The sequence below is a fragment of the Phoxinus phoxinus genome, assembly GCF_949152265.1.
Source record: "Phoxinus phoxinus genome assembly, chromosome: 20".
Classification (NCBI taxonomy): domain Eukaryota; kingdom Metazoa; phylum Chordata; class Actinopteri; order Cypriniformes; family Leuciscidae; genus Phoxinus; species Phoxinus phoxinus.
In genome coordinates this window covers 7,441,909-7,466,476 of record NC_136895.1, presented here as the reverse complement: position 1 = coordinate 7,466,476, position 24,568 = coordinate 7,441,909, and the positions used below count along the sequence as shown (strand labels likewise).

At 35.4% G+C, this 24,568-nt stretch overlaps 1 protein-coding gene across 2 annotated transcripts; it reads right to left on the bottom strand.

Annotated features, from left to right (window-relative positions):
* armh3 (armadillo like helical domain containing 3) lies at positions 1–24,475 on the bottom strand. 2 transcript variants are annotated; one of them, XM_079592097.1, is made up of 26 exons: positions 24,349–24,475; positions 23,754–23,869; positions 22,443–22,499; positions 22,183–22,329; positions 18,642–18,749; positions 18,457–18,549; positions 16,594–16,668; positions 16,430–16,516; positions 16,273–16,329; positions 16,144–16,187; positions 15,753–15,813; positions 15,538–15,584; positions 12,964–13,039; positions 12,742–12,835; positions 9,403–9,504; positions 8,801–8,859; positions 8,649–8,714; positions 8,240–8,309; positions 8,073–8,133; positions 7,360–7,448; positions 6,866–6,948; positions 6,643–6,769; positions 6,477–6,552; positions 4,275–4,353; positions 1,144–1,260; positions 1–714 (listed from the first exon to the last, which is right to left on the bottom strand). In XM_079592097.1, the coding sequence occupies exons 2-26, from the start codon at positions 23,853–23,855 to the stop codon at positions 622–624; spliced, it is 2,070 nt and encodes a 689-aa protein (XP_079448223.1). In that variant the 5' UTR covers positions 23,856–23,869; positions 24,349–24,475; the 3' UTR covers positions 1–621. The 2 variants fall into 2 exon arrangements, with proteins under 2 accessions (XP_079448223.1, XP_079448224.1); XM_079592098.1 differs by having other exon boundaries at positions 23,754–23,863; positions 24,349–24,441.
* Positions 24,476–24,568: the final 93 nt, after the last annotated feature.

The following is a 24,568-nucleotide window of genomic DNA, read 5'->3' as shown; positions in this document are numbered from 1 at the left end:
TTTTTGCATTACGGTAATGAGAATTCTTTTCTTTTTTGCATTATGGTAATGAGAATTTGGAGAACATTTGTTTAATCGTCATGAAAATATGTCAGAATGCAAATCTTTGATAAAAATCTTAATGGCATTTTATTAATGCAAATTATAATTTTCTTTCCTTTGAATATATAAATTATGACCCAGACAATTTTTCAGGTTCATGCAAGGTTATTTTGTGTGCATTCACCCGACCGGACACAAAAGTGGTATACAGAAAATGACTAAAACAAGTGGCAAGTCTGTGTGAGCACAATGGTTTGATCGGTTTTATCCTAAGGCAATGAAGAGTACGCAGTATAATCAACTGAAACAACACCAGACCACCAATATAAGGAGAAAAAAGAAGAAGAAAAGAAAAGAAAATACCACACATTGTGCAAAGATGGGCTGATTGCTTTGTTGAGCCAATACAAGTCTGTTCTGAGTGCGACCAAACACACACAGCATCAATAATACAGTCCGGGGATCAAATCCAGTTCTGTCCACTGGAAAATCTGGTGTAACATTGAGAAGCCTCAGATGTGAAGGGTGATAGAAATGTCAGTATGAAGGTCCTAAACACAGGTCAAAGGTCATGCTGATTCAGGATATAGAGGAGAATTCCTTCAGCAGAAGATCCTGACTCATGGTGCTTAGAGACACGTTCTTCCTCACGTTCAGACTGATGGAGCGCACCTAGAAGAGGAGAAAACCAGCATCTGTCCATCAAAACAAACTGATATCCTGCCATCATGAAGAGAAAAGCATTGAGGCAGGTGTGTGCGTGGTCATAAATTCACTTTACATTAAAATTTAATGCAGCAATGTGTTCCTAAGGGCAAAGTGGGCTCAGTTAAGCAGGAAAAATAGGTTGGATTGACACCAAAATGTTCGGCTTTACAATTCCAGCATTGATAACTTGACACAATGTACACTGTTGAATGTGATATATTCACATATGTTGAATCATGTGATATCGCAGTAAGTCAGTCGTCCAAAACAGCCCTAATGTAGAGAAACCGGCTAATTTCATCAGAGATGGCGGCGAGAATAGTGTATTTGTCTTCATACAAGTTAACATAACCAAAGGAAGGAAGAAGCTTGCCAAGCGACTCAAAAGCTTACCAGCTCCTTGAAAAAGCCCGCTTCTTTAGGCTGCTCTGAATAGCGCTCAAACTGATCCAGGCCGTCCTGCAGCTTCAAGGTTAGTGTGTCGTAGTTTGACCGTACCACCTCCAGCACCTACAGAGCAGAGAACGACATAAACCACACGTACAATACATCCTACAGGTTCAACGCAACTTCATCTCTATGCTCAACATCGGTTATCACAATTTCGACTGTACCGTCAGTATGTAAAAAAACAATACATCGAGAAAAATCCACTCGGAAGACTATGGATTAATATTATACATGTTCTATTAATGGTCGAAATACGTGTGGTTAATGTCTAATAGAACTACAGGAACACACTGGAATGATCACATGACACGAACCACCACAAATGGCACACGGTTTCCGTCACACTGTTCTCTAAATATCAGCTGACCAAGCAAGAACTCAAGTTGCATTCATTTTATAAAATGTAACACTAAATATTTGCTTACTTGTAGCTGGTCAAATACAGGACGAAACAACAAAAAACTGTATCTAAAGCTGCTCGACTCTGCATTAAAGCGCTTGTGGTTGTATAATTCATTATGAATTAAAGCTTTAATGCAGTCAAACAGCCCTAGATACCGTTTTTTGTTGTTTCGTCCTGTATTTGACCTGCTACAAGTAAGCATTTTTTAGTCTCAAAATGCTGAATTTTACATTTAAAATAATTTTAATTTGTTTACAGAAAGCAAATGTTAAAATTTTTTATTTGTAATAAATGTTTATATTTTTTTATTCCTGTATTTCAAAAATATTCTTGTATTTAAAAAATAATATAATTAAATGTAATGGTATTTTACTACAATTTTATTTAAAATGTGATTATATTTTTTTAATAATACTTAATATTATGTGACATTTTATCTTGAAAACATTAATTGTGGCAAGATACTGTATTTCAGAGTAGCTTTCCCAAACTACAGGGAGTCTGAGGTCACATTGTAAACAGTGATTTAAAGTGTATCGGTCTGGAATTTGACTGGGACAGGCTGATGGGAAACACACACCCATACACAGGGTGGATAGAGGTCGTGTGGAAGCATCTGGCATAGCGAGATAAAAGAGAAGAGATTTTGGGATTGCGAGTGACAGCTGGCATTACCATCTGTAAAACTGACCTCACTTCCAGCACATGGCGTCATTACCCTACAGATCAAAGGCTAATTAAGCCACACCTGTGGCCACAAACACCTGTGACTGTCTGTCCCAATGAACAGCTCTTCTATGAGAGGGTTTCATCCAGACACGCATAGAGTTTGTGTATTCAGATTCCACACCAATTCTCTCATTTCACAGGATGACTAGATGCCACTGTGCACAGCTCCTGGGACCCAGGAATAGACTTTCGTCCACTGTATATTTGAGTGAATTTCTCCGACACCATACATGTCACATGACACAACCCGGGTGTCGTGTAAAGAGCACATTCAGGGCTTTTCAGAGATACCAAATGTTTAGAGGTTTCGCCATGAAAACAACTTCTCCTTGGTCTTTAAAAATGTCTGACATTAATTTAGTGATCAAATGTAGCACTCTTATGGAAATATGTATAATATATTGTTATTATAATTTAAATCGGACTCCTTTTCAAATTGTATTTCATAAACTAACATCTCAGGAAAACGTTATGGGGTTTCAAATCAAAAAAGGACTTTCTGTTCCAGAACAGGGCATTGACTTCACACATGTCCACTGTAGAGGACATCAGGACTTAAATCATGTTTATCAGCCATTTTGGGAGACACAACAAGTGAATATGGAAATAACTTACACATCAATATTCCTATGAAATATTAGATATTATTATTAAAATGTTGCTAATTTGTACTCCAATTATTACACTTCAAAAACACATTAATGTGCAAATTAGATATAGTGTATAGATACATTGCATTGAATGGGAATATTGCTTTATGGTCATTTTACCCACATATTGCATAAAGTAAAATGGTGTATCAATGCATTTCGTTATATAACTTTCATAACATAGTCGAGAATTATCTTTATATAAATTTTGGTTTGAAAAAAAATCCTGAAACCCCAAAATATATTGGTGATTGAAAAAAAAAATCCCATTGTTTTTGCCTATACATATAATTTCATGGCATTTTATTTTTTAAACAACTGAGTCCTGGTGTCCACTACAGAGGACATAGCAGAACATATGAATAAAATATCATTTTTCAAAAATGTTTTTTTACCATTGGTTTCTTACGCTCTAAACAATGTGATGACATGGAAAAAAAACATGATCCTCTGGGTCTCAGGAGGATATAAATAAAGTGTGGATGTATTTAGATACATAAAAAGCTAGCTATTGTTCTAAAAATGTTTACAACGACATTTCCAACACCGTCATTTCCAGCACAAATTTAATGAAAATCTAAAATGCGGTAGAAATTACATTATAATCAACTTGATAATTTGTGTTCCAGATCGTAACGGTGAAATCTCGGTCCACTATCTATGATCACATTATAACTATTATTACAAGTCGACATTTATTGTAATATATTTATTTTACTATTATCTATTTTTCTCTTTTTAAAAGAAGCATCTTATGCTCACCAAGGCTGCATTCATTTGATTAAAAATAAAAAAAAAACAGTAATAACTGTTGTCTATGCTTCATCAAAGCTAAACCTTCAGCATCATTACTCCAGTCTTCAGGTCACATGATCCTTCAGGAATCATTCGGATATGATGATTTGATGCTCAAGAAACATTTCTGACTATTATCAGTGTTGAACAGTTGTGCTGCTGCTTTATTTTGTGTAAACCATGATATATTTTTCAGGATTATTTGATGAATAGCATTTATGAATAGCATGTATTTGAAATAGTAAACAATAGTCAATTTTGATTTATTTAATGCATCCTTGCTGAATAAAAATAATATTTTTTTAACCTTACTGGCCGCAAACTTTCAAACAGTGGAGTATTTATAGATTTCAACATTATAATCAATTATAATAACCATAAAATTATAATAATTACAAGGCTAAAAGTTCATTTTCTTTGCAGAAACCCATTAAAGTTATGAATTTATTTCTTTATTTGATCTTTATAAGACATTGAATTGTTATATCTGATGTTACCTGATCTTCTGAGAGCTGCGAGATGTGGTTCACAGCCGCGTACGACTCAATCTTAGGATTGAAATGGTTAATAATTGCTCTGAAAGTACAAACACAAAGAAAAACAGGCAAAATGAGATATATTTCATTTACTTGAGTACGTGACCTGCATTGAAAAACGCCATATGACACGTTACATTTGAAGTTCAAAGGTGTGGTTCTTTCAAATATTCTGCTGTAAAGCTCTGCATTATGCATGCTTTAAAAATACAACAACGGCCGACTTCTTTTGTGCGGCACAAACACACGGTGACATCTCTGAAAGCCCAGAGAACGCTTCCACATTACCTCAGACTCGAAAATCAATAATTCATTCACTAACGCCCCAAACCAAACCAAATAATACAAAAACGCACACAATACCAAAGCTGTCCAATGTTAGTCCTAGACTTCAACTAAAGCAGTTCATCCAGCATCTTTATAACATAACTGGTGTGCAAGTGACTAAACATTATATAAGTAGACTAAATGTGATCACAAAACTAGTCACAAATCGTATATATGTGGCAATAGCCAACAATACATTGTAAGGGTCAAAATTATAGATTTTTCTGTTATGCCAAAAATCATGAGGATATTAAGTAAAGATCATGTTACATGACGATATTTAATAAATTTCCTACCGTAAATATATATAACATGTATTTTTGTGAGTTCAAATAGTATCTCGGCCATACATTAATGGGAAGCTTATTTATTCAGCTTATATATTATTATTATATTGTATAAACCTCAATTTAAAATAATTGACTCATTGGTTATGTCGTCCAGGGTCACAAATATTCATTATCTTTATCCTACATTATTTCTTTTATAGACATATCTATGGTTTATTGTTTTTTATAGAAAGTATTTGAATGTAAAAGAATATATATATAATATTTTTGCTAATTACATAAAATATTATATTTTGAATGAAAACTGATCATTTAAACAAAGAGTGAAATAAATCATCTCAATGTTTATTATGAAAACTCTTCAAAATGAACCCTACCGTATCATATTTGATATGCAACTTCTACGGCCTCTGAATTATCAACATGATCTGTCGTCTGATTGATACTTTATATTTTTTAGCGAGTAAAGGGACGTTTAGTATAATTGCACAAACGTCCAACTTCACCGTGTCTTTTTGATGTGAAATCTTTACTGATTTTTATAAAGTAAACATGAGAATAACTTTTTAATAATGTTATTAATATTTCAAGATAAACACTTACTGGGCTGAAAGCAACTTTGCTTCACACAATTAACCATTATTTGTTAGAAAAGTTATGTCACAATGTGACAATCAAATATGATTATCAGGCTTTTGAGGATTGTTTATTTGTTCATCTCAGTTTAGCAATATCACATAAGCAAGTGTGTGTTTGTCCCCTGAATATCTGCACGAGTGCACATGTGATATTGATTTTATACAATAGTTCAAATAAACAAAAAGTTTGTGTTACATTTTAGACATAACGGTCTATAATAATACCAAAACAAAGCCAGAGCAGATTAGTTGTGTGTCTGGATGAACATACATTGGTTTAATTTCTGAACGAATCTACGGTTTTGAACGAATCGAGTGAGCCAATGATTCAGTGAGCCGTTCATAAAGACGGTCTCTTGCTTCATTCCTGAATGAATCAGCCATTTCAATGAATATACCTAAATGTCATTTCAAAAATCGTAGCCTTAAAAAAGTATGTGCAATAAATTCTGTCGAATCAAAATATATATATTTTTTTTTTTTTTTGCAAAAAACTTCACACGTACAATCAAAATATTTCTTTCTAAAGCTATTTTTTGTAATGTCTATTCAATGCTTTTCTCGTCTAACACAATAATGACTATGAAAGATCTTTTAGGGGTAATTTCTCAGCCAAAATCTATTACATTAACAACTGCTTGACGGCCCTAATTACAAGCCATCACAATTTCATCATATATTTTTGGCCATATACAGTAAATATCAGCACCAAATTGCATATTTTTGCTCAGTTTGGGCCTCTGAATAAAACTGTTGTGTTTTTTGTACAATTTTTACAAGTATGAGCTTCAAATTCTCACTATACAAGCCATAAACACCTGATGTACCAAGTATGATAGTATGAGTCTAACGGTTCAATAAACCTGCCCATTTCAAAAGATGTTAATGTAAGAGTTAAGGTAAATTACCTGACGTTGACGAGAGCGTGCGTAACTTTACTAGCGGGCTCCTTCCACTGGCCAGCGTTGGTGGAGACTCTCAGCACTGAGACGTCATGAAGATCAGGTTAGTGCTTTAGGGATTATGGGAAAAGTCAGCATGTACACACACAGCAGGACTGAAGCGGTGACTTACCCATGCAGTAGAGGTTATCGAACACCTGATGCATGCGTATAATCTCATAATAGAGCTCGTCGTAACTGCTGGGCGTGGGCAGGAACGTGTCTCCATACGTGATGAACATGTTAAAGAGGTTCACCACCTACATAAAAAGAAAGAACGAGGACGTCACGTAAACGTTCCTAGAGTGTGAAATGTAAAGCCACAAGTGTATCTGCTCATAGTGAGTGTGTTTTACCTGAAGAGCCAGCTGGAAGATGTTGTGCTTTGCCAGAAGGATGGTCTCATTAGACAGCAGGAACTTCAGAAGGTTAATGAGAGCTGGAAACACACAAATCAACAGAGCGGTTCGATGAGATGCGTTTCTTCACACACAAGTAATGAGTATTTTGACCTGTGACCCCACACAACTGTCAGCACAGATTTTAGATGATCATTAGCAGATTCATTATAAGGGGTTGCAGAGAAATATTCAAAGAGTATTATAAAAAAATAAACAATGTAGATAATAAATGCATGCACAATGCAAAAAAAAGAGAGAAAAACACGAAACACACAAAAAAGAAATAAAACAACGTAAAAAAAAAGACCAAAAAAAGAAATAAAACTATAATCAAAACAAAAGCAAAGAAAAAAACACATAAAAAAGCAGAAAAATAAAGAACAGAAGAAAAAAAAACCCAGAGTGCATTTCAACACGTCTGCCTTTTGTTCACATTGTGACGATCTCACCTGACCAGAAGTCTCTCCATGTGTAGTGCAGTCTAACTCTGCACTTTTTCTGGTAGCAGATCAGTTTGTGAATTATTTGAATGCAGCGCCTAAAATAAATAAAACAATATCATTCTCACCATTATCCACATTTATCTAAAGCATTGCCGTATTTAAAACTGCTTATACTACAGGGTCTGGGTGAATACTCGATTCTGATTGGCTGCAGGGGGTCCATTAAAAAAAGTGATGTAGGACACCTAGTAAAGGAGTTCTAAAACCGTTAGATTTCGATTGTAAAACTAATTAAAAAATATACTAATGTTTTAAAAATGTGTTATTTGGCAAGTGAACATGTATAAGCGGGTTAATGCCCGACGAGGTGTCCATTGTCAGGTATTAATGGGCTTCCGCTGCGCGTCGGATGGTTCACGCCTCGCCGTCGTCCATTAACACCTGACAATAGACACCTCGTCGGGCATTAACCCGCTTACTACAGGGCTGCTGAATGCTTGATTCTGACTGGTTGACAAATGGTTTAATGTGTGCAATTATTTTCCAGTAAACCGTTGTTTCAAAAGGCTACAGCCTACAACAGAAACTGAACCAAAAGACAATGAACACTAGGATAAAAATAACAAACAATTTCCATGTTTTTCCAACAAAATGACGTTTCTTTATCTCACTCCCATAGAAACGCACACACATACGGCACATATCAAATAGAAACTCACACATAGAGATCCATAGGAAATTCCTTCATCATATGAGTAACAATGAACTCGACCATCAGATCTGCGAAGACAAAGAACACTCGTATAAACGTCCACAAAATGATACGTATAATCACGTAAAGAAATCACAATCACAATGAATCCCTGGTTCTGAACACTCGACTCACCCAGAACCGCACACACTAAAGGTCGGGAGGGGACGTTCTTATCGGCGGCTTTCTTCCGGTGTCTCATGGGCTGAAATACATGTGATGTCAGTAAGAGAACAGTGTATGTAAGATATGACTTCAAACAGCATTGACTTTCATTGTATGGCCTTCATTTTTTTACATTTTTGACTTGGACCAGGTTGATTCCAGTCAAAAGTATAAGAGTTAGACTGTACAGGAGAGACGGGAGCTTTTTAATTGGATTTACCGCGGCAGTGAGGCTGGGACGTACCATTTAATAATGGATTGGATGTAACATGGGGTCAGGCAGCCAGTTGGCTGTTTTGTATGCCGAAAACATCGTCTCCATTTGGATTCTGCCATTTACAGACCTTGGAAATGAGACCTGAACAAATGAGACTCTCACCATTCTGTGCAAGTTGACCCTGAAGTTCATGTTATCATCGTGGAGAAAGGCATCGGCATACTGGTCCTGTTAAACAGACAGCGAGAGGACGAGCGGTCAGAGGGGAGAGTCGTTCACACACACACACACACAAATAAATCAATGAAAAATACCTCGGCTATACAGGTCAGAATGATGAGGCACAGTCGGGCACTGTTGAGTCTGTGTTCATCTGAGAATATACAGAGAAAAACTATTGTAAGCTGTGCACAATCATGGTCTAAACATAAGATTAATAAATGGCTAGTGAGCTCCCTGCGTAGGCAGCATTTTAAGTGCGTTAACTCAGAAGCTGTTCTAAAGGTAAAGTTATGTTTTCTTCTATGACACCTTAGTTCGGCCAAATGGAAGACTGCATGTGTCCTTCGCAAAGAATGCAATCCCACAATGCATTGCAACAAGCTCCAAAATCAATGAATGGTGGAAGCAGGAAAAATGCTGATAATAAATATAAAGGTAATACATATAATTAATCAAATATCAATTAAAAATTGACTTTTATCAAAAAAGTGTTTGTACTTTTTCTTTTTTTTATGCTTACGAGTATTATGTTATTAGCTTAGCAACATGCTAACAACAACTTGCATTGAAATCAATAGCCGAGTGAGTCTACCAGTTTAATTTGAGTTTGGATGCTTTCTAGGTAGGCTGTAGGCAGCGAGGAAGCTCACTAGGTTTTTGGAAAACGTTGAGTACAGGAAAAGTGATATCTTGCCTTTGGTGTCCTGCATTATGATGGAGGAATATTTCAGGAACGTTATAAGAAGATTACTTGTCTGCAAGTTCGGGTCCAGAGGAAGCTCAGGATTATTCATCACTGCCAAGAGAGAATGAAAGAATGGTGAATCATTTCTGGGAATGATCATTCGCCCCAATTTGGGTATTTCTACTACACACTAAAAGTATTCATTAGAAAGTATATAGTATTAATTTTAGAGTATGTAGCAAGACTATAACGATAACAACAACAACATATGATATAAACACAATATAAATGCGAGCAGATATTATCGGGAACAAGCACAAAAAGGACATGCAAGCATGGGTGGGAGATTCAGAAAAGACTGAAAACAATAATTAAATAAGTTTTTAGATTAGTCAAAAAGGCTGAAAAAAAAATCACAAATACAAATCACATACAATATGAATAAATTGCATATCACTTCTGACCAATAGGTGGCGCTGTCACCAGATTGATGTTGTGTGGTCAGTGTGAGCAGACAATGACACATACAAAGTTTGGTGTCAATATGGCAAAGCGCTGCAGTGTTACGGCCTCAGAATCAGCTCGGCACCATGCCAACAAATGGGTAGATGCGTTATTCGAGAACGCTTTGGTCAATTGAAAAGCTTTTTTTTCCTCAATTTTGACAAATCGCCTAGGACGAGTTTGGAAAAGTAGGTTTTTCTGAAAATTCTAAATGGTGGGGAAAAAAATGTATGACTGAACACGTCATAAGTGTGTCTTGAGCCAAGGAAGAGGACACAATTATTTTGTTTCAAAAGTTTGTTTCAAAGTTTTCAAAAGTTATTTCACGTAAGTGAAAATTTGGCCAGCTGGTGGCGCTAGAGGGTTTGAGTTAGAGACTCCAAAATTGCTGTGATCAATGTTCTGACTCTCCTCTATCATTGTGCCAAATTTCATAACTTTTTACCATACGGTTCCATTGACTTCCATAGACTTTTCAGAGCGGAATAATAATAATAATAATAAGAATAACCCTAACGATTACAATAGTAATGATATTAATAACAATATTAGCGCAGACGCCAGTGTACAGCAATCTGTTTATTATAAGTGTGCGCTGCAGTTATGTCATCTGACACTTTAAATGCTCGAGTTATTGTCCTTGGTGTGAACGGTCCTTCACTAAGATAAGGTACATTTTTTGGACCAACCAAGTAATCAGTGCCATCATGATTATGGATAATTGAGCTCTGTTGGCACATTCAAGCATGAGAACACGCCACATGCACCATGGGATTTTCAGTCTGCCAGATCTGAGTGGATTTAATATTTCATACAGCTAATGGAAATCAAGTTTTAAAAAGGTTGCATTGCAAAAAGCAGCATAAAAGTGACACGTGATTTGGAGGCAAATGTAAGTGTGGCGTTAGTTTAAGGAATGTGGTGCTGCTCTACTATATAACACAGACCGGAGGCAGCATTCATAGGGTCATTTGCTGGACAACATTTATTTAAAAGCTCAAAGCATTTTATTATTCAAATAAACCTTACTACTGGTTACTGCTATGGCCATTTAATAGTAGTTTGTTTTATTATATAACAGCCACTGAAAGTAATATGAAGCAATGCATGCTTTTTCAGATATGACTTTTCATGTATTGTGTAATGAAACATTATTGTGTAAAATTGTGTTTGTGAATGTAAAGGTCTGCAAAAGTGTTATAGACCTTAGTCAGGTTAGACGCCATACTGAATTAAACACAGATGAAAGTGAGGCTGTGAGGGATAGATGTATAAATGTCCTAGATCATGTAATTTTCACAACTCACTACTTTTTAAAACTGTTTTGTGAAGTGTTTGTGTTCTGAAGATGTTTCATCAGCTGAATAATGGGTATAGGCCTATGTTGTTAAAAGTACAATCGATTGAACACACTGTATTCTATCCTTCACAGCCTCATTTTTATTCCTGTCAAAAAATGTAATATGGCACTACCCTGACTATTTTCTGACAAGGTCTATTGTCTTCCAAAACAAAGAACCGATTCTGAACTGCAAACGAGCCGTCAGTAATTCCAGTCTTACTAGACCAATCACAATAGACTGGGCCGTCTGACCAATCAGAGCAGAGTAGACCAATCAGAGCAGAGTAGACCAATCACAACAGACTGGGCACAACAGACCAGATAATTTATCAAACTGTGAGAAAAGAGGTGATGATGGGGGTATATAATGCGAAAAAGTCAGTGTTTTTGACCTTGGATGCATAAAAACCTCTTGTATGCAGGGTTCCCACTCTAAACCTAATGTCAAATTCCCTGACTTTTCCCTGACTTTCACTGACTAAACAGGCTGCTGTTTTGCGGAGCACCGAGCTGTTTTGTTTTGTAGAAAGCCTTTCTTTAAAGTAAATTTGTTTTGTATAAATTGTATCTTAATTTTAATAATTTTTGGCCTGTATTTAATAAATGAGAAGCAAATATATAGCCGACAACATAATCATGGAGGCGCGCCGCGGTCACTTGCATTGCACGTGAATTGGAGCACATCTCATTATAAATTAACCGAAACTCTGTGTATGCCTCACATACATGAGAAATACATCTGAAGATAGCTTGGAATGTCTTTAAACAAAACAATTCAAAACGAAAAGAAATAGGCTACTCTCGGATTATGTAATCAATGATGTGGGACCTGATATTCATTTATGTGATATTCATGCTTTTTTTCTTACAGTAAAGCACAGTCCACAAACAACCTCCCTATAATAAGACAAATATCTGGAGGCATGCTCCAAGCACACTCTCATCTCATCCCTTTTCCCACATTTGTAGTAATGACACTATAACCAAACCGGAAATTGTAAGGCGTGTGCACGCGAAAAGTCTGTATTATTATTTTTTTGCAAAGGTCCCCTCAGGGGCTCCGTAGAAAGATGTGTGAAACAGCGCGATAAAAAAATTCGGTATAGAAAAATTACATTTTGATAAATGGAAACTACAATTTAAAGCAACAAACTAAATTCCCTGATTTTCCATGACTTGGACAAAAAATATATAAAAAATTCCCTGACTTTCAATGTCTGGAATAGACCTTTAAAAATTCCATGACATTCCAGAAATTCCATGACCCGTGGGAACCCTGTGTATGAGACCTCCAAAACAAAACTAGGAGCTTTTAGCATGTGGACACTTTAAGACGCTATTAAAAAAAACTTCCCCTCTCTGCTGCAGCTCTTAAATCTAATTTGTCTTCATGTTCAATTCAAATATAGTGCATCATGACTTCTACTTTCGAGTTCTGCAGAAGAGAGAAGGTCATGTGGTTTTGACATGAGGGTAAGTGAATGAGATCTAACAGAACTCACTGTCCAGAGAGGGCGGCGTCGTGCCCAGCGGGGTTGTGGGAGACGCTGGGACAGGAGCAGCGGGGGTCGCTGACATGTCAATATCTGGATGACTCTGTTGAAAATAATCCACAACCTCTTAATGTATAGCATAGGCCTATTAATATATGCATGCACGTGTAAAATAACGCCAATGCATAAAAGACAATAATGAACAATACACTGTCATTGAGTGGTGCTGACCTGTGCGAGAACAGTGATGAAGTTTCTGTTGAGATGGACGGCCTCGTACAGAGCGAGCAGGATGGCTTCATTAGTCCTAAAGCACAATAAAGTCATCAGACACGTGGAGCATTTTATGCAATATAAGAATGGAACGATTTTTCATCATAACTGCAGCCTTGCTGTGCATAAGAGACTCTTTCAAACACATTAGACGGGATGTCTAATGCGATTTCATGCATTCAGACTTATTTAAACTCCTAAAGAGTTGCATTCACACGGCCAAAACTCTTTGGAGATATGAAGGATGCAATACTACTCTATAGGTACTGAAGATTAAAGGAGCACTCCACTTATTTTGGAAATATGCTCATTTTCCAACTCCTCTAGAGTTAAACACTTGAGTTTTACCGTTTTCGAATCCATTGAGCCGATCTCCGGGTCTGGCGGTAGCACTTTTAGCATAGCTTAGCATAGATCATTGAATCTGATTAGACCGTTAGCATCTCTCTCAAGAAAATTACCAAAGAGTTTTGATATTTTTCCTATTTAAAACTTGACTCTTCTGTAGTTGCATCGTGAACTAAGACCGACAGAAAATGAAAAGTTGAGATTTTCTAGGCCGATATGACTAGGAACTATTCTCTCATTCCTGCATAATAATCAAGGAACTGCTGCCGTACCAGCAGCGCTATGATATTACACACTTAGTGCCGGTCACGTTGGAAGTTTCCTAGCTGGGGACTATTTTCAGGCGTAATATCATTGCACCTGCTGCACCCATGGTATTTAAATAGGAAAAATATAAAAACTCTTTGGTCATTTTTTTGAGAGAGATGCTAACGGTCTAATCAGATTCAATGATCTATGCTAAGCTATGCTAAAAGTGCTACTGCCAGACCCGGAGATCGGCTGAATGGATTAGAAAACGGTAAAACTGTTTATCTACTAGGGGAGTAGGAAAATGAGCCTATTTCCAAAAAATAAAATAAAAAGTGGAGTGTTCCTTTAACATGAAATTGGCAGAAACTGTGTGTGTTATGTCCCACTAAAAAAAATCATACTGACGCCAAACTTTTTAAAGGTAGGGTAGGTCAGAATTGTCTAAAAAAAAACTTTTATTCAAATTTGTTTAAACTGTCTTCATATACCAATGCATAATTAAAATGCAAGTACTCTGAAATAGAGAGTAAAAAAAACCCGAGTGACTCTAGTGTATTTAATCTTCAATAAACACAGCTCATTAATTCCATTCACTCCCACCTAAAAACGGGTGCGCGACTGTGCGCACGTGGGCAGAGCCAGTAATAGCGGCGGTAGTCATGGCGACGGAGAGTGACAGTCGCGCAAGCCAATCCTGTGATTCGTCCCGAATGGAAATAATGAGCTGTGTTTAATGAAGATTAAACGGTCTAGAGTCACTCGATTTTTATACTCTTTTTATCAGAGTACTTACATTTTAATTATGCATTGATATTAGGGCTGGGCGATATGGCCAAAAAAAAATATCACGATATTTTTTTTTATATCAGTCGATATCGATAATTATCGATAAATGTCAAATCTTTATTTATTTCAAGTTTAAAGACAGATTTTTATTCCAAAGTAAAAGCTGTAGAAACCAGAGCGTTGTGTTTTTAAACTACTCTTTATTGTCAGAACATATCATGACAAACACTTGACAAACAGGTGAACATTCACAAATCCGAGGTAGAACATTCAAACATTTGACATTTTTCCTTAACAAAATAAATATCTTTATTTCAGTAGTATTAGCTTGAGTTAGGATGCAGATTTACTTTATACAATTTGTTCATTTACAAAAACAGTAACATCTGTTAAAAAAAAGTAACAACATTATTTTTATTAGGTAAAATGTAATATTCTTTAGTTTTATTTAAATTAACCATTGGTCATCCAGCATCATGCATTTAGATCATGATAACCACAGATAAAATGTAACTTTATGGTTTCTATGGTATTTATGAAAACCAGTAGCCTAAATACATTATTAAAAACTGTAATTATATTCCATTAGTCCTTTAATACATTGTCTACATTAATAATATTATACAATTCAATATATATAGGCTATATCCCACGCACATTTCATGATGCAGTTAATATTACTAGGCTAACGTTACAGTAACGTTAAATCCGTGGTAAATGATGGGAATGTGTAGACGGAAAAGCCTTCTCTGTATCGTTGCGCACGTTTCTCATGTTCGTCAGCGCCGCTTCATCTGCCTTTAAACTGGTTTAAATCACTGAGACATTTGTGTTCCTCGCTGAATACAAGCGCTTCTCACTGGATCTAGTGTCCGAGACGATCAGAGTAAACGGGTCTGCTCTGGTGAGCTCGCTCGCGCCGCCGTTTGGACTTTGAGCCGAGCGGATAAACGGTCCGTGTGGCGCGTGCGGTTCAAATGAGATTCGTTCCGCTTTTGGCGCAAAAACATTATCGAACATTTATCGAACTCTTGATATCGTTTTATCGAGAAAAATTATATCGCGATAATTATTTGTTGTTAAATTATTAATTGTTAAAAGGTAATACTAAACTCAATTTTTTAAGGTGTTTTAGTTTGTACTTACTGCACTGACAGCTTCTCGTCTGCGTCAGCGATGAACATACTGCCCACCTGTAGACCAAAGAAGAATTACAATAAAACTGGAGTTGCAAAGTCACTTTCATTCAATGGGGGAAAAAAATAGCAGCAAGGACATTCTGCAAAATATCTCCTTTAGTGTTCACAAAAAAAAGTGAAACGGGTTGGGAATGACGAGTAAATGACAGAAAAGGTTTATACCATGCTGGTAAGGGTAGAGAAAAACCCTCCCTGGTTTTCTTCTTCTTTGTCTTTATACTGCCTGTGGAAATCAGAGAGAATACATTTCATATTAATAGAATACATTTATTAATAGAATACATTTCATATTAATATTTCTTAAAAAAGAAAAAAAACAGATTGCATGTTACATACTGTAAAAAAAAAGTTTCTGCCTTAAATTGAGTACAATCAACTTGGATGTTTAGGTCATTTCAACTTAAATTACATTAAACTGAAATGTTAAATAAAACTTAAATAAAATGAGTTGTATCTTGTATAACATAAAAAACGTATTTTGATGTGTTAAAGCGATGTAAAAAAACACGTTGCCATAACTTATAGATAATATAATTTTTTACAGTGATGTTACCTATTGTAGTCTGTAAGTGCGTGGTGGATGACCATTCCCATGCCCTGTGAAAAGATCGATTACATTAGATCTATACATTACAAAGACTCAATAACTATCGTGAATTTAAAGAATCTCCCGATCACTCACATCAAGGGTCGGCTCGTCATCCACTATTGACAGTTTGACAATGTACGGATTCACAGACTATATGTAACAGAGGAAACAATGAGTCTCACAGAAACATTACAATCAATGCTTCAGATATTTAGTGCTAAAACATTTTGAAAATGCACTGTGCGTTCACCTCATACTTCCTGTAGTTGACCAGCAGAGCTAAAAGCACCACTGCATCGTAGCCATGCTGAGACCGACTGGACACATCAGAGAGAATCTGAGTGAGATGGAAAACAGTGCGCTATAAATACTGAGACATTACGCCAAACATAACGCAAGCAATCGCAGATTTACCTGCAGAATGGCCTCGAATATACTGTTGATCATCACATACTCCAGTATGGTGTTCTGACTAATGTTATCTGTGACCTAAAAGACAAAAAAATACATTATAATAACTAATGTTGGGGGAAGATACTTTTAAAAGTAAAGAGTTACAATATTGCGTCACTCCCTAAAATGTAACTAATTACATTGCTTAGTTACATTGGTAACACAATTCGATTGTTTACTTTACTGACTAGAAGTAACTTTTCATGTCAACTTATTCCACTAACCCGAATCCTAACCTAAGTCTACTAATGATCTAATGAGAGTTAGTTGACGTAGTCAACACTGATTATAAAACCAAAGAGTTTTTAAAAAAAGCCTATATTTCAAATATCAAAAGGATATTATATCACATTAGTCTCATGTGAACAATGAACATACAGGTGAAAAAATTTGAATATGGTGCAAAAGTTCATTTATTTCAGTAATTCAACTTAAAAGGTGAAACTAATATATTATATAGACTCATTACATGCAAAGTGAGATATTTCAAGCCTTTATTTGTTATAATTTTTGTGTTGTAATGTTAGCAGTATAATTAAATGATTATGGCATTGACCAGGTGACTCCTCAAATGGTGGCTTCTATCTAACAGTGGGGGATGGAGAAGACCATTCGGCTTTCTTCATTTCTGAGCCAGTTTCTCTAAACTAAATTTCCTTTTGATTTACCTATCTGGAAATGAGACCTCTGTACCACTCACTCTGAGACATTCCAAATGACACCAAACATAACACTCGATGATAATCATTCACATTAAACACACATATATATTCTCGTGTGAGTTTTTAGGTGTTTCTGAGAGGGAGTGAGACCCCATCCACAATACTGCGTTTTAGTTTATAAACGAAGACCTTTTGCTACGTTTGCACCTCCCGTCCAGACTACAACAGCAAAAACGAAGACCTAAAACTGAGAATTTTAGAGACGCTCCGACCCCGTTTTGCGTTTTGAATCTGTGACTGTGTCATCAGTCATGGCGTATCCTTCCCTGATTCGTCAGCTACCCATCACATGACCCGTCCTCGGGAAGAAAACAAACAGCCTGGACTACGTAACGTTAGTGACTGCGACATGGATAACGAATTACAAGCGTTACTGACGTTGATGTCTTTGCTAGCAGCTGTTGTGCAAATAAATAATGCATTTTACAATCCTATAACTGCCTACATGCGCCTGTTTACACCGGCACGCCCAGTGTTGGTGAGTGATCACGTGATCCGCGTTTTCAGTCGTTTTAATGTGGACGGAGATCAATTCTAATACGCAGCTAAAGCGCTGGTGTGGACGGAGATCGTATTCGTTTTAATTCTCCGTTTCTAAACTAAAACGCAGTAGTGTGGATGAGGCCTCAGGTCAGATGTTAATTTCCAGCAAGGTCCTTTGTCCCACAGACCAGTGGTCAGGTCTGTCTCTTCAACCAGTTTTTCCAGTCTTACAGCTTACAGTTTATGAAAACCCCAAATTCAAAATGAGAATATTGTGAAAAGGTTTTCATAAGCTGTAAGCCATAATCATCAAAATTATAACAACTAAAGGCTTGAAATATCTCACTTTGCATGTAATGAGTCTATATAATATAATAGTTTCACCTTTTAAGTTGAATTACTGAAATAAATGAACTTCTGCACCATATTCTAATTTTTTGAGTTTCATCTGTATATAATTTTTGCTATACTTTTGAAACTTTGTGTATTTTAACACTTATTTGTGGTCCAATGCCTTTCCACATTGTAAATGGGCCGTTTTAGCTCGCTTTTACCAGCTAAGGTGTGCGTAGAAATGATTTTCTGAGAGAGAGAGAAAGAATGAATGTGTGGATCTTACAGTGACCAGACACAGCAGCAGTTTCAGACATAAACTCTTCAGACTCTCGGACCCATCTCCACACAGCAGACTGTCCAGGCTCTCCATTAGCTCCTGTGTGGACAGTTACATCACAACTCAAACGTGCGCTACACTCAAAGCTGCAGATCGTGTGTGTGTGCGTGTGCGTGGGACAGACGACTGACCTTCATTCTGAGCTCAGCTTTGTCAAAGCCCATCAGCATATTGATGATGTCGAAGCCCGTGGCTGATTTGTTCTTTTGGTGAACTCCTCTAAAGAGCGCACACAGAGTCTAGAGACACGGAGAGGAAGAGGATTCGTTTTCATTCAGATCTTTAGGTTAAAAGCAACTGCTGTATTGTGTCTCGATGATGTGTTCAGTACGTAAATGAATGCAAGGTGTGTCTCCAAACACAAAAGCTGATTTCACAACTACACCGGTTTATGTTTCCAATGGACTGTTCTTATGCAGGTCAAGGTTAAACTAGGGCTGTCAATCGATTACAATATTTAATCGCGATTAATCGCATGATTGTCATGAGTTAACGCACGATTAATCACAATTAATCGCATGATTGTCATGAGTTAACTCGCGAGTAATCACAATTAATCGCATGATTGTCATGAGTTAACTCGTGATTAATCACAATTAATCGCATGATTGTCATGAGTTAACTCGCGAGTAATCACAATTAATCGCATGATTGTCATGAGTTAACTCGCGATTAATCACAATTAATCGCATGATTGTCATGAGTTAACTCGCGATTAATCACAATTAATCGCACATTTTTTTATTTATTCTAAATGTACCTTAAATTAATACTTTTCAAGTTTGTAATACTCTAATCATTATGGGCATGGATAAATATGGATGCTTTATGCAAATGTATGTTTATTATTGAAACCATAGTCAACATAGAGCATGAAGACGAGACATGTTTCAAAGGTCATAGATGTTTTTCAAAGAACTTGTTCATGTTTATTAGACACATGAAGAAAGAACAAAGAAATACCAGGGTCCCATTATTTCTCTTTCTTTGCACTGAGCAATTTACTAAACCAAACATCTTAGCTTTTTGCATGACAGGGCAGCTCTTCTGAAAAAGCTAAATGTACAATTTATTATTACATTAGTTTGTCTCTCACTGTGCCCATTTTGATGAAGCTAAATTCTCAATAAAACTGTTTTCATTGCTATATTTTACTGTTTCTGTTGTCAAACAACGGAATGAATATGAAATAGTGACTGAAACGCGACCCATTAAGATTTAAGACATAACCAGCTCTCCCTTTCAAGATGTTAATCTGCACAAAAATCCTGATAATCGAGCCGTCGTCTGATGAAATCAAATACACATAAGATAAAGACACTATCTGTGCTGTGATTTCGGCTATACTTGCAATTATTAGAGAAGCAACATAATATCTGTGTTTAACTGAATTAAAGAGAGAGAGAGAGAGAGAGAGAGAGAGAGAGAGAGAGAGAGAGAGAGAGAGAGAGAGAGAGAGAGAGAGAGAGAGAGAGAGAGAGAGAGAGAGAGAGAGAGAGAGAGAAAGCAGTACCGGCGATTCTCAGAAACTGAATAAGGTTTGGGCGCTATTTTGAAGGGATTAAAATCACTAAAGGGGTCTGCAATGTCGCTAAGTTAGCAACATTGTTTATCTCCATTTCTCCAACTAGGGGTTGGGCCACGGGTCAAACAGAAAATATGCGCTGCGTTAATCGCGCGTTAAAAAAAAACTTGTGCCGTAAATATGATTTTGCATTAACGCGCTATTAACGCGTTAACTTGGACAGCACTAGTTTAAACCTAAAAAGCAAAAGAAAAATATATATTTTGTCGATGTCTTAATGTTTTGAATGTTCACCAAGGCTGCATTTATTTATTTGTTTTCTAAGTGAATATATAGTAAAGTGTAATTTATTCCTGTGATCAAAGCTGAATTTCAGCATCATTACTCCAGTCTTCAGTGTCACATGATCCTTCAGAAATCACTCTGATATGATGCTCAAAAAACATTTATTATTATTATCAATGTCGAAAAATATTCAGAGTTTAGGATTATTTGATCAATAGAACAGCATTTCTTTGAAATAGAAATTGTATGCAACAATATAAATGTCTTTACTGTCACTTTTGATCAATTTAATGCATCCTTGATGAATAAAAGTATTAATTTCTTTCAGGAAAATAAAAATCTTGTTGACCCCAAACATGTGAACGGTAGTGTATTTTTAGCACCATTAATACTTTTATGATAATGAAGCACACTTTTCTCCATAATTATCATTATCATAAATGCAAAATGATGTGTATAGATGTTTATCTTTCGAGTTTGTTTGTTATTCCTTCCTATTATTCTCAATGGTGATCCTAATTCGATATTACATTTTCAATACTATAAACAAAAATCCTCCTATTCTGTCACACAAAGAACAAAGTAAAATCAGTGCAACAAACACTACCATAATGTATAAATACCATATGAATAATATATAATTACGTTTGTAATGAGAATGGCATTTTTAAAATACAGTATATTGGGGCAAAAATTATTTTCAAGTGACATGAAAATAATATATATACAAAATATTTCAATGATCCCCAAAATATATATACATATACTGTGTGTGTGTGTAATGTGTATATATATATATATATATATATATATATATATATATATATATAGGGGGGATGAATTATTATAACCTGGATAACTATTATTTTCTCATGATAACTATGAACATGTCTCATTTTTTTATTGCTATATTTATATTTATATATGTATATGGGGATGAATGAATGAATTCCTTCATTAACGAGCATTGGGTCTCATTCATGAAACACGAGCAGAACGAATTTTTGTGTAAATCGTGTGTAAAGTGGTTCTGGCGTAAATTTTCGGATTCATTAAAATGTTCGTATTTTCCAAATGTTAGTTGGTACGAAATAAATCTACACCTGCTCCCAGCCACGCGTACATATGCGTTTAACATCCGAACGTTTTGCTCATTAATAAGGCTGCATTTTAATTCACCTAATCGGGTACATTATATATAGCAATACATATGGTTTTTCTTTTTACTTTTAATATGAGAGCCAGTAATAGCATCTGCAAACAGTACACTTTAATAAAATAATTAATTGCTTTCAATAGGGCTGGGCTATATTTTTTCGAAGTGAACTAATTCGTTTTTTGCAGTCGAGCTTCATGTCGAACCATTTTCTTTTCACTTCTGGGACTGTTCGATTAACAGATGAAACTCCAGTAACTGCATCTGTAATATCTGCCAAGCTTCCTTTTTTTAGGACCTGATACGCCACTATGTACGCTTGAAAATAAAATGTGGCGTTTTTAATAAACTTCTGATAATAAAACTTCAATTTCTGCATCTGAGAAATTGTTCTTTTTCATTCGCTTTTGAGAAGACATGTTGAAATCCTTCGTTTGGTGTCATAATATGATGCCCATATATAGTTGTCAGTCGGATTTAATGGGCGGGATTTATGGTAATTGAGAATGAGCGTGCACGCGCGTCCCATTTACGACTGATTGGAATTCATAACACACACACACACGTTTCACTATCACATCTGACGTTTACGAAATATTTGTGAATCAGGAGAAGAGTTTTCGGGAAGGTCTCTTTACGCGCAAATCACTCACATATTTACTCGTATATTTACGAATGTTTCATGAATGAGGCCCATTGATTTTACCTGGAGTGCATTGACTACTTTGATCTGGTGCTCTTCGCTCAGCGCTTGAACACAGTGATGGAACAAACTGTTGATGTTGTCTTTGACTTTCATGACTTCATCCCCATCCAGAGACTCCAACTTCCCTTCCAGATACTCCAGATTCACCTGGCCAAAGCAAATACACACATCACACCTATATCGTCCACTTATTCATAACTCAGTGTACTACATCAATCTAGAGCAAAAGCATGTATTTCAGAAGAGTATCTGCCAGCGACCTTCATCAGAAAGAGCTCATCCCAGAAACGAGGGTTGTTCTTGGTAGGGTCTTCTTTCTGGTGGGAAAGAGCAAAAAACAGTGTTTACAGTCTACAATATTACATTTGGTAAGAAATGAAAGCAGAGTTTGAAATGAGGATTTCCACATTGATCATTTGTAATAATTTTTAATATTTTTTTTCTAAAACCTTGTAAGTACATACAAATGCAATCGCTGAAAATATAATAAAACATCTCTTTAAAAAAAAAATGTATTGTATTATTTCTACAGATTTTATTATAAGTATATAAAAAGTTTTCTGAGAACAAGTTATTGTATTTCATAGAATTAACCTATAAAATTATATATTTGATAGATTTGTCCCTTTCATAGACACTCTTTTTAATTTTATTGATTTCAGATTTCATTAAAAATATTAAAAGCAGAATTCTCGTGTTAAGAAAAGATTATGAGGAGAAATAATCATAGAATTTAAGATAATAATAATATAATTCTTGATTAATGGTAAGACTTTCATCTTCCTTTCATAAACAAACTATTATTTTATTGATAATATTAAAAACAGCATTCTCACAAAAAATACAAATAAATTAATCAACAATCATTTTATCGTCCAGGATAAATTGTATATTTTAATTTTATATATTTTATGATACGGATCAATTATATATTTTTTAAAGATTACTGGTTCTTGGTAAGACGTTTCTCTTCCCTTCATAAACACTTATTTATTTGTAATAATTCTATATTACATTAAAAACAACTTTCTTAGAAACAGTTATTTATGCTATAGATTAAATTATAGATTTAATTGAATCGATTTTTTATGATACTTTTAAATAATCATAGTATTTAAGTAGGGCTGAAAAACGATTAATCGCATCCAAAATAAAAGTTTGTGTTTACATAATTTATGTGCGTGTACTGTGTATAATTATTTTAAATATATAAATACACACACATCACATGCATGTATATATTTAAGAAAAATGTGTTATTTATTTATATATAAATTAGTTATATTTATATATAATATAAATATATATGCAGTAAATAAATGCAAATATTTCTCAATGCATGCGTGTGTGTATTTATATATACAAAATAATTATACACAATACACACACATTTATTATGTAAACACAAACTTTTATTTTGGATTTCGATTAATCGCGATTAATCGTTTACAGCCCTAAATATAACTCTCTCGATTATTGCCAAGAATTTCCTCTTCACTTCATAGACAGACTTTTATATTTTATTATTTTTAGATTTTATTAAAAACATAATTGTGAAAATGAAAGCTTACCGCAAATATCTCCTCATACATGAGCACCACTTTCTCCTTCAGCGGCTTCTTCGAAGAGGATGTTCTCCTCAGAAGTCCTGTTTTCTTCTCAGTCTGAGCCATACTTACAACTGCAACTACACAAACACATGCAAGCTGTCATTACACACTTCAAATATCAAAGATAATAACACATATCGTCCCTTTAAGTGTTCACCTGATTTAGAAACACGAGGTCAGGCACATAAATAACCCATTAGGTTTTGAAACTGATGGTGTCAGTTTGTTTACATGCATGTTTTGACAGTTTAGCTTTAGCATGTAGCTTCCAGGCATTATTCAGAGTAAAAGGACACGTTTGGCAGTTAACATACTATCACTCGCAAACACTAAGAGGCATATGATTATTCAAGATCAATATTATTAAATGATAATTCACTGTAGTCTCCATATGGGATAATCATGCTACGAATCAAAGCTAAACTGCTTGACTCCCTTAGCTTTGTGTTTATAACACATTAAATATATCTAACAGTCCAGAGACTTTAACAGTCAGGTGGGGTTTTTAATTGGAATATGTCAGTTTAAATAACTAAATTCAATAAAATGTTCATACCCGAGTAAATGGTTTACTGTAGCTGTTCCATCACTCTTGAAGCTAATCAGTGATTTCGCTCGGCTGGCTTCCGGTGGGAGCCGAAACCCCGCCCGTGTGTTTACGTCACGTCCGGGGCTCGCTCACTGATATGATAAATAGACATGTTGTAATTTATACGTTATAATTCAAATTAAATGAGTCAATTGATTATTATTGTTAAAGATAAAGGTCAACTATA

Bases quoted from the DNA above. Each gene is read 5' to 3' on its own strand.
- armh3 (XM_079592097.1), bottom strand. From the start codon at position 23,855: ATGGCTCAGACTGAGAAGAAAACAGGACTTCTGAGGAGAACATCCTCT. The intron at 16,188-16,272 runs GTGAGTGATCGG...ATCTTTTCACAG, and splicing joins ATGACGAGCCGACCCTTGAT to GGCATGGGAATGGTCATCCA. The intron at 715-1,143 runs GTAAGCTTTTGA...CTCCTCTTCTAG, and splicing joins CGGGCTTTTTCAAGGAGCTG to GTGCGCTCCATCAGTCTGAA.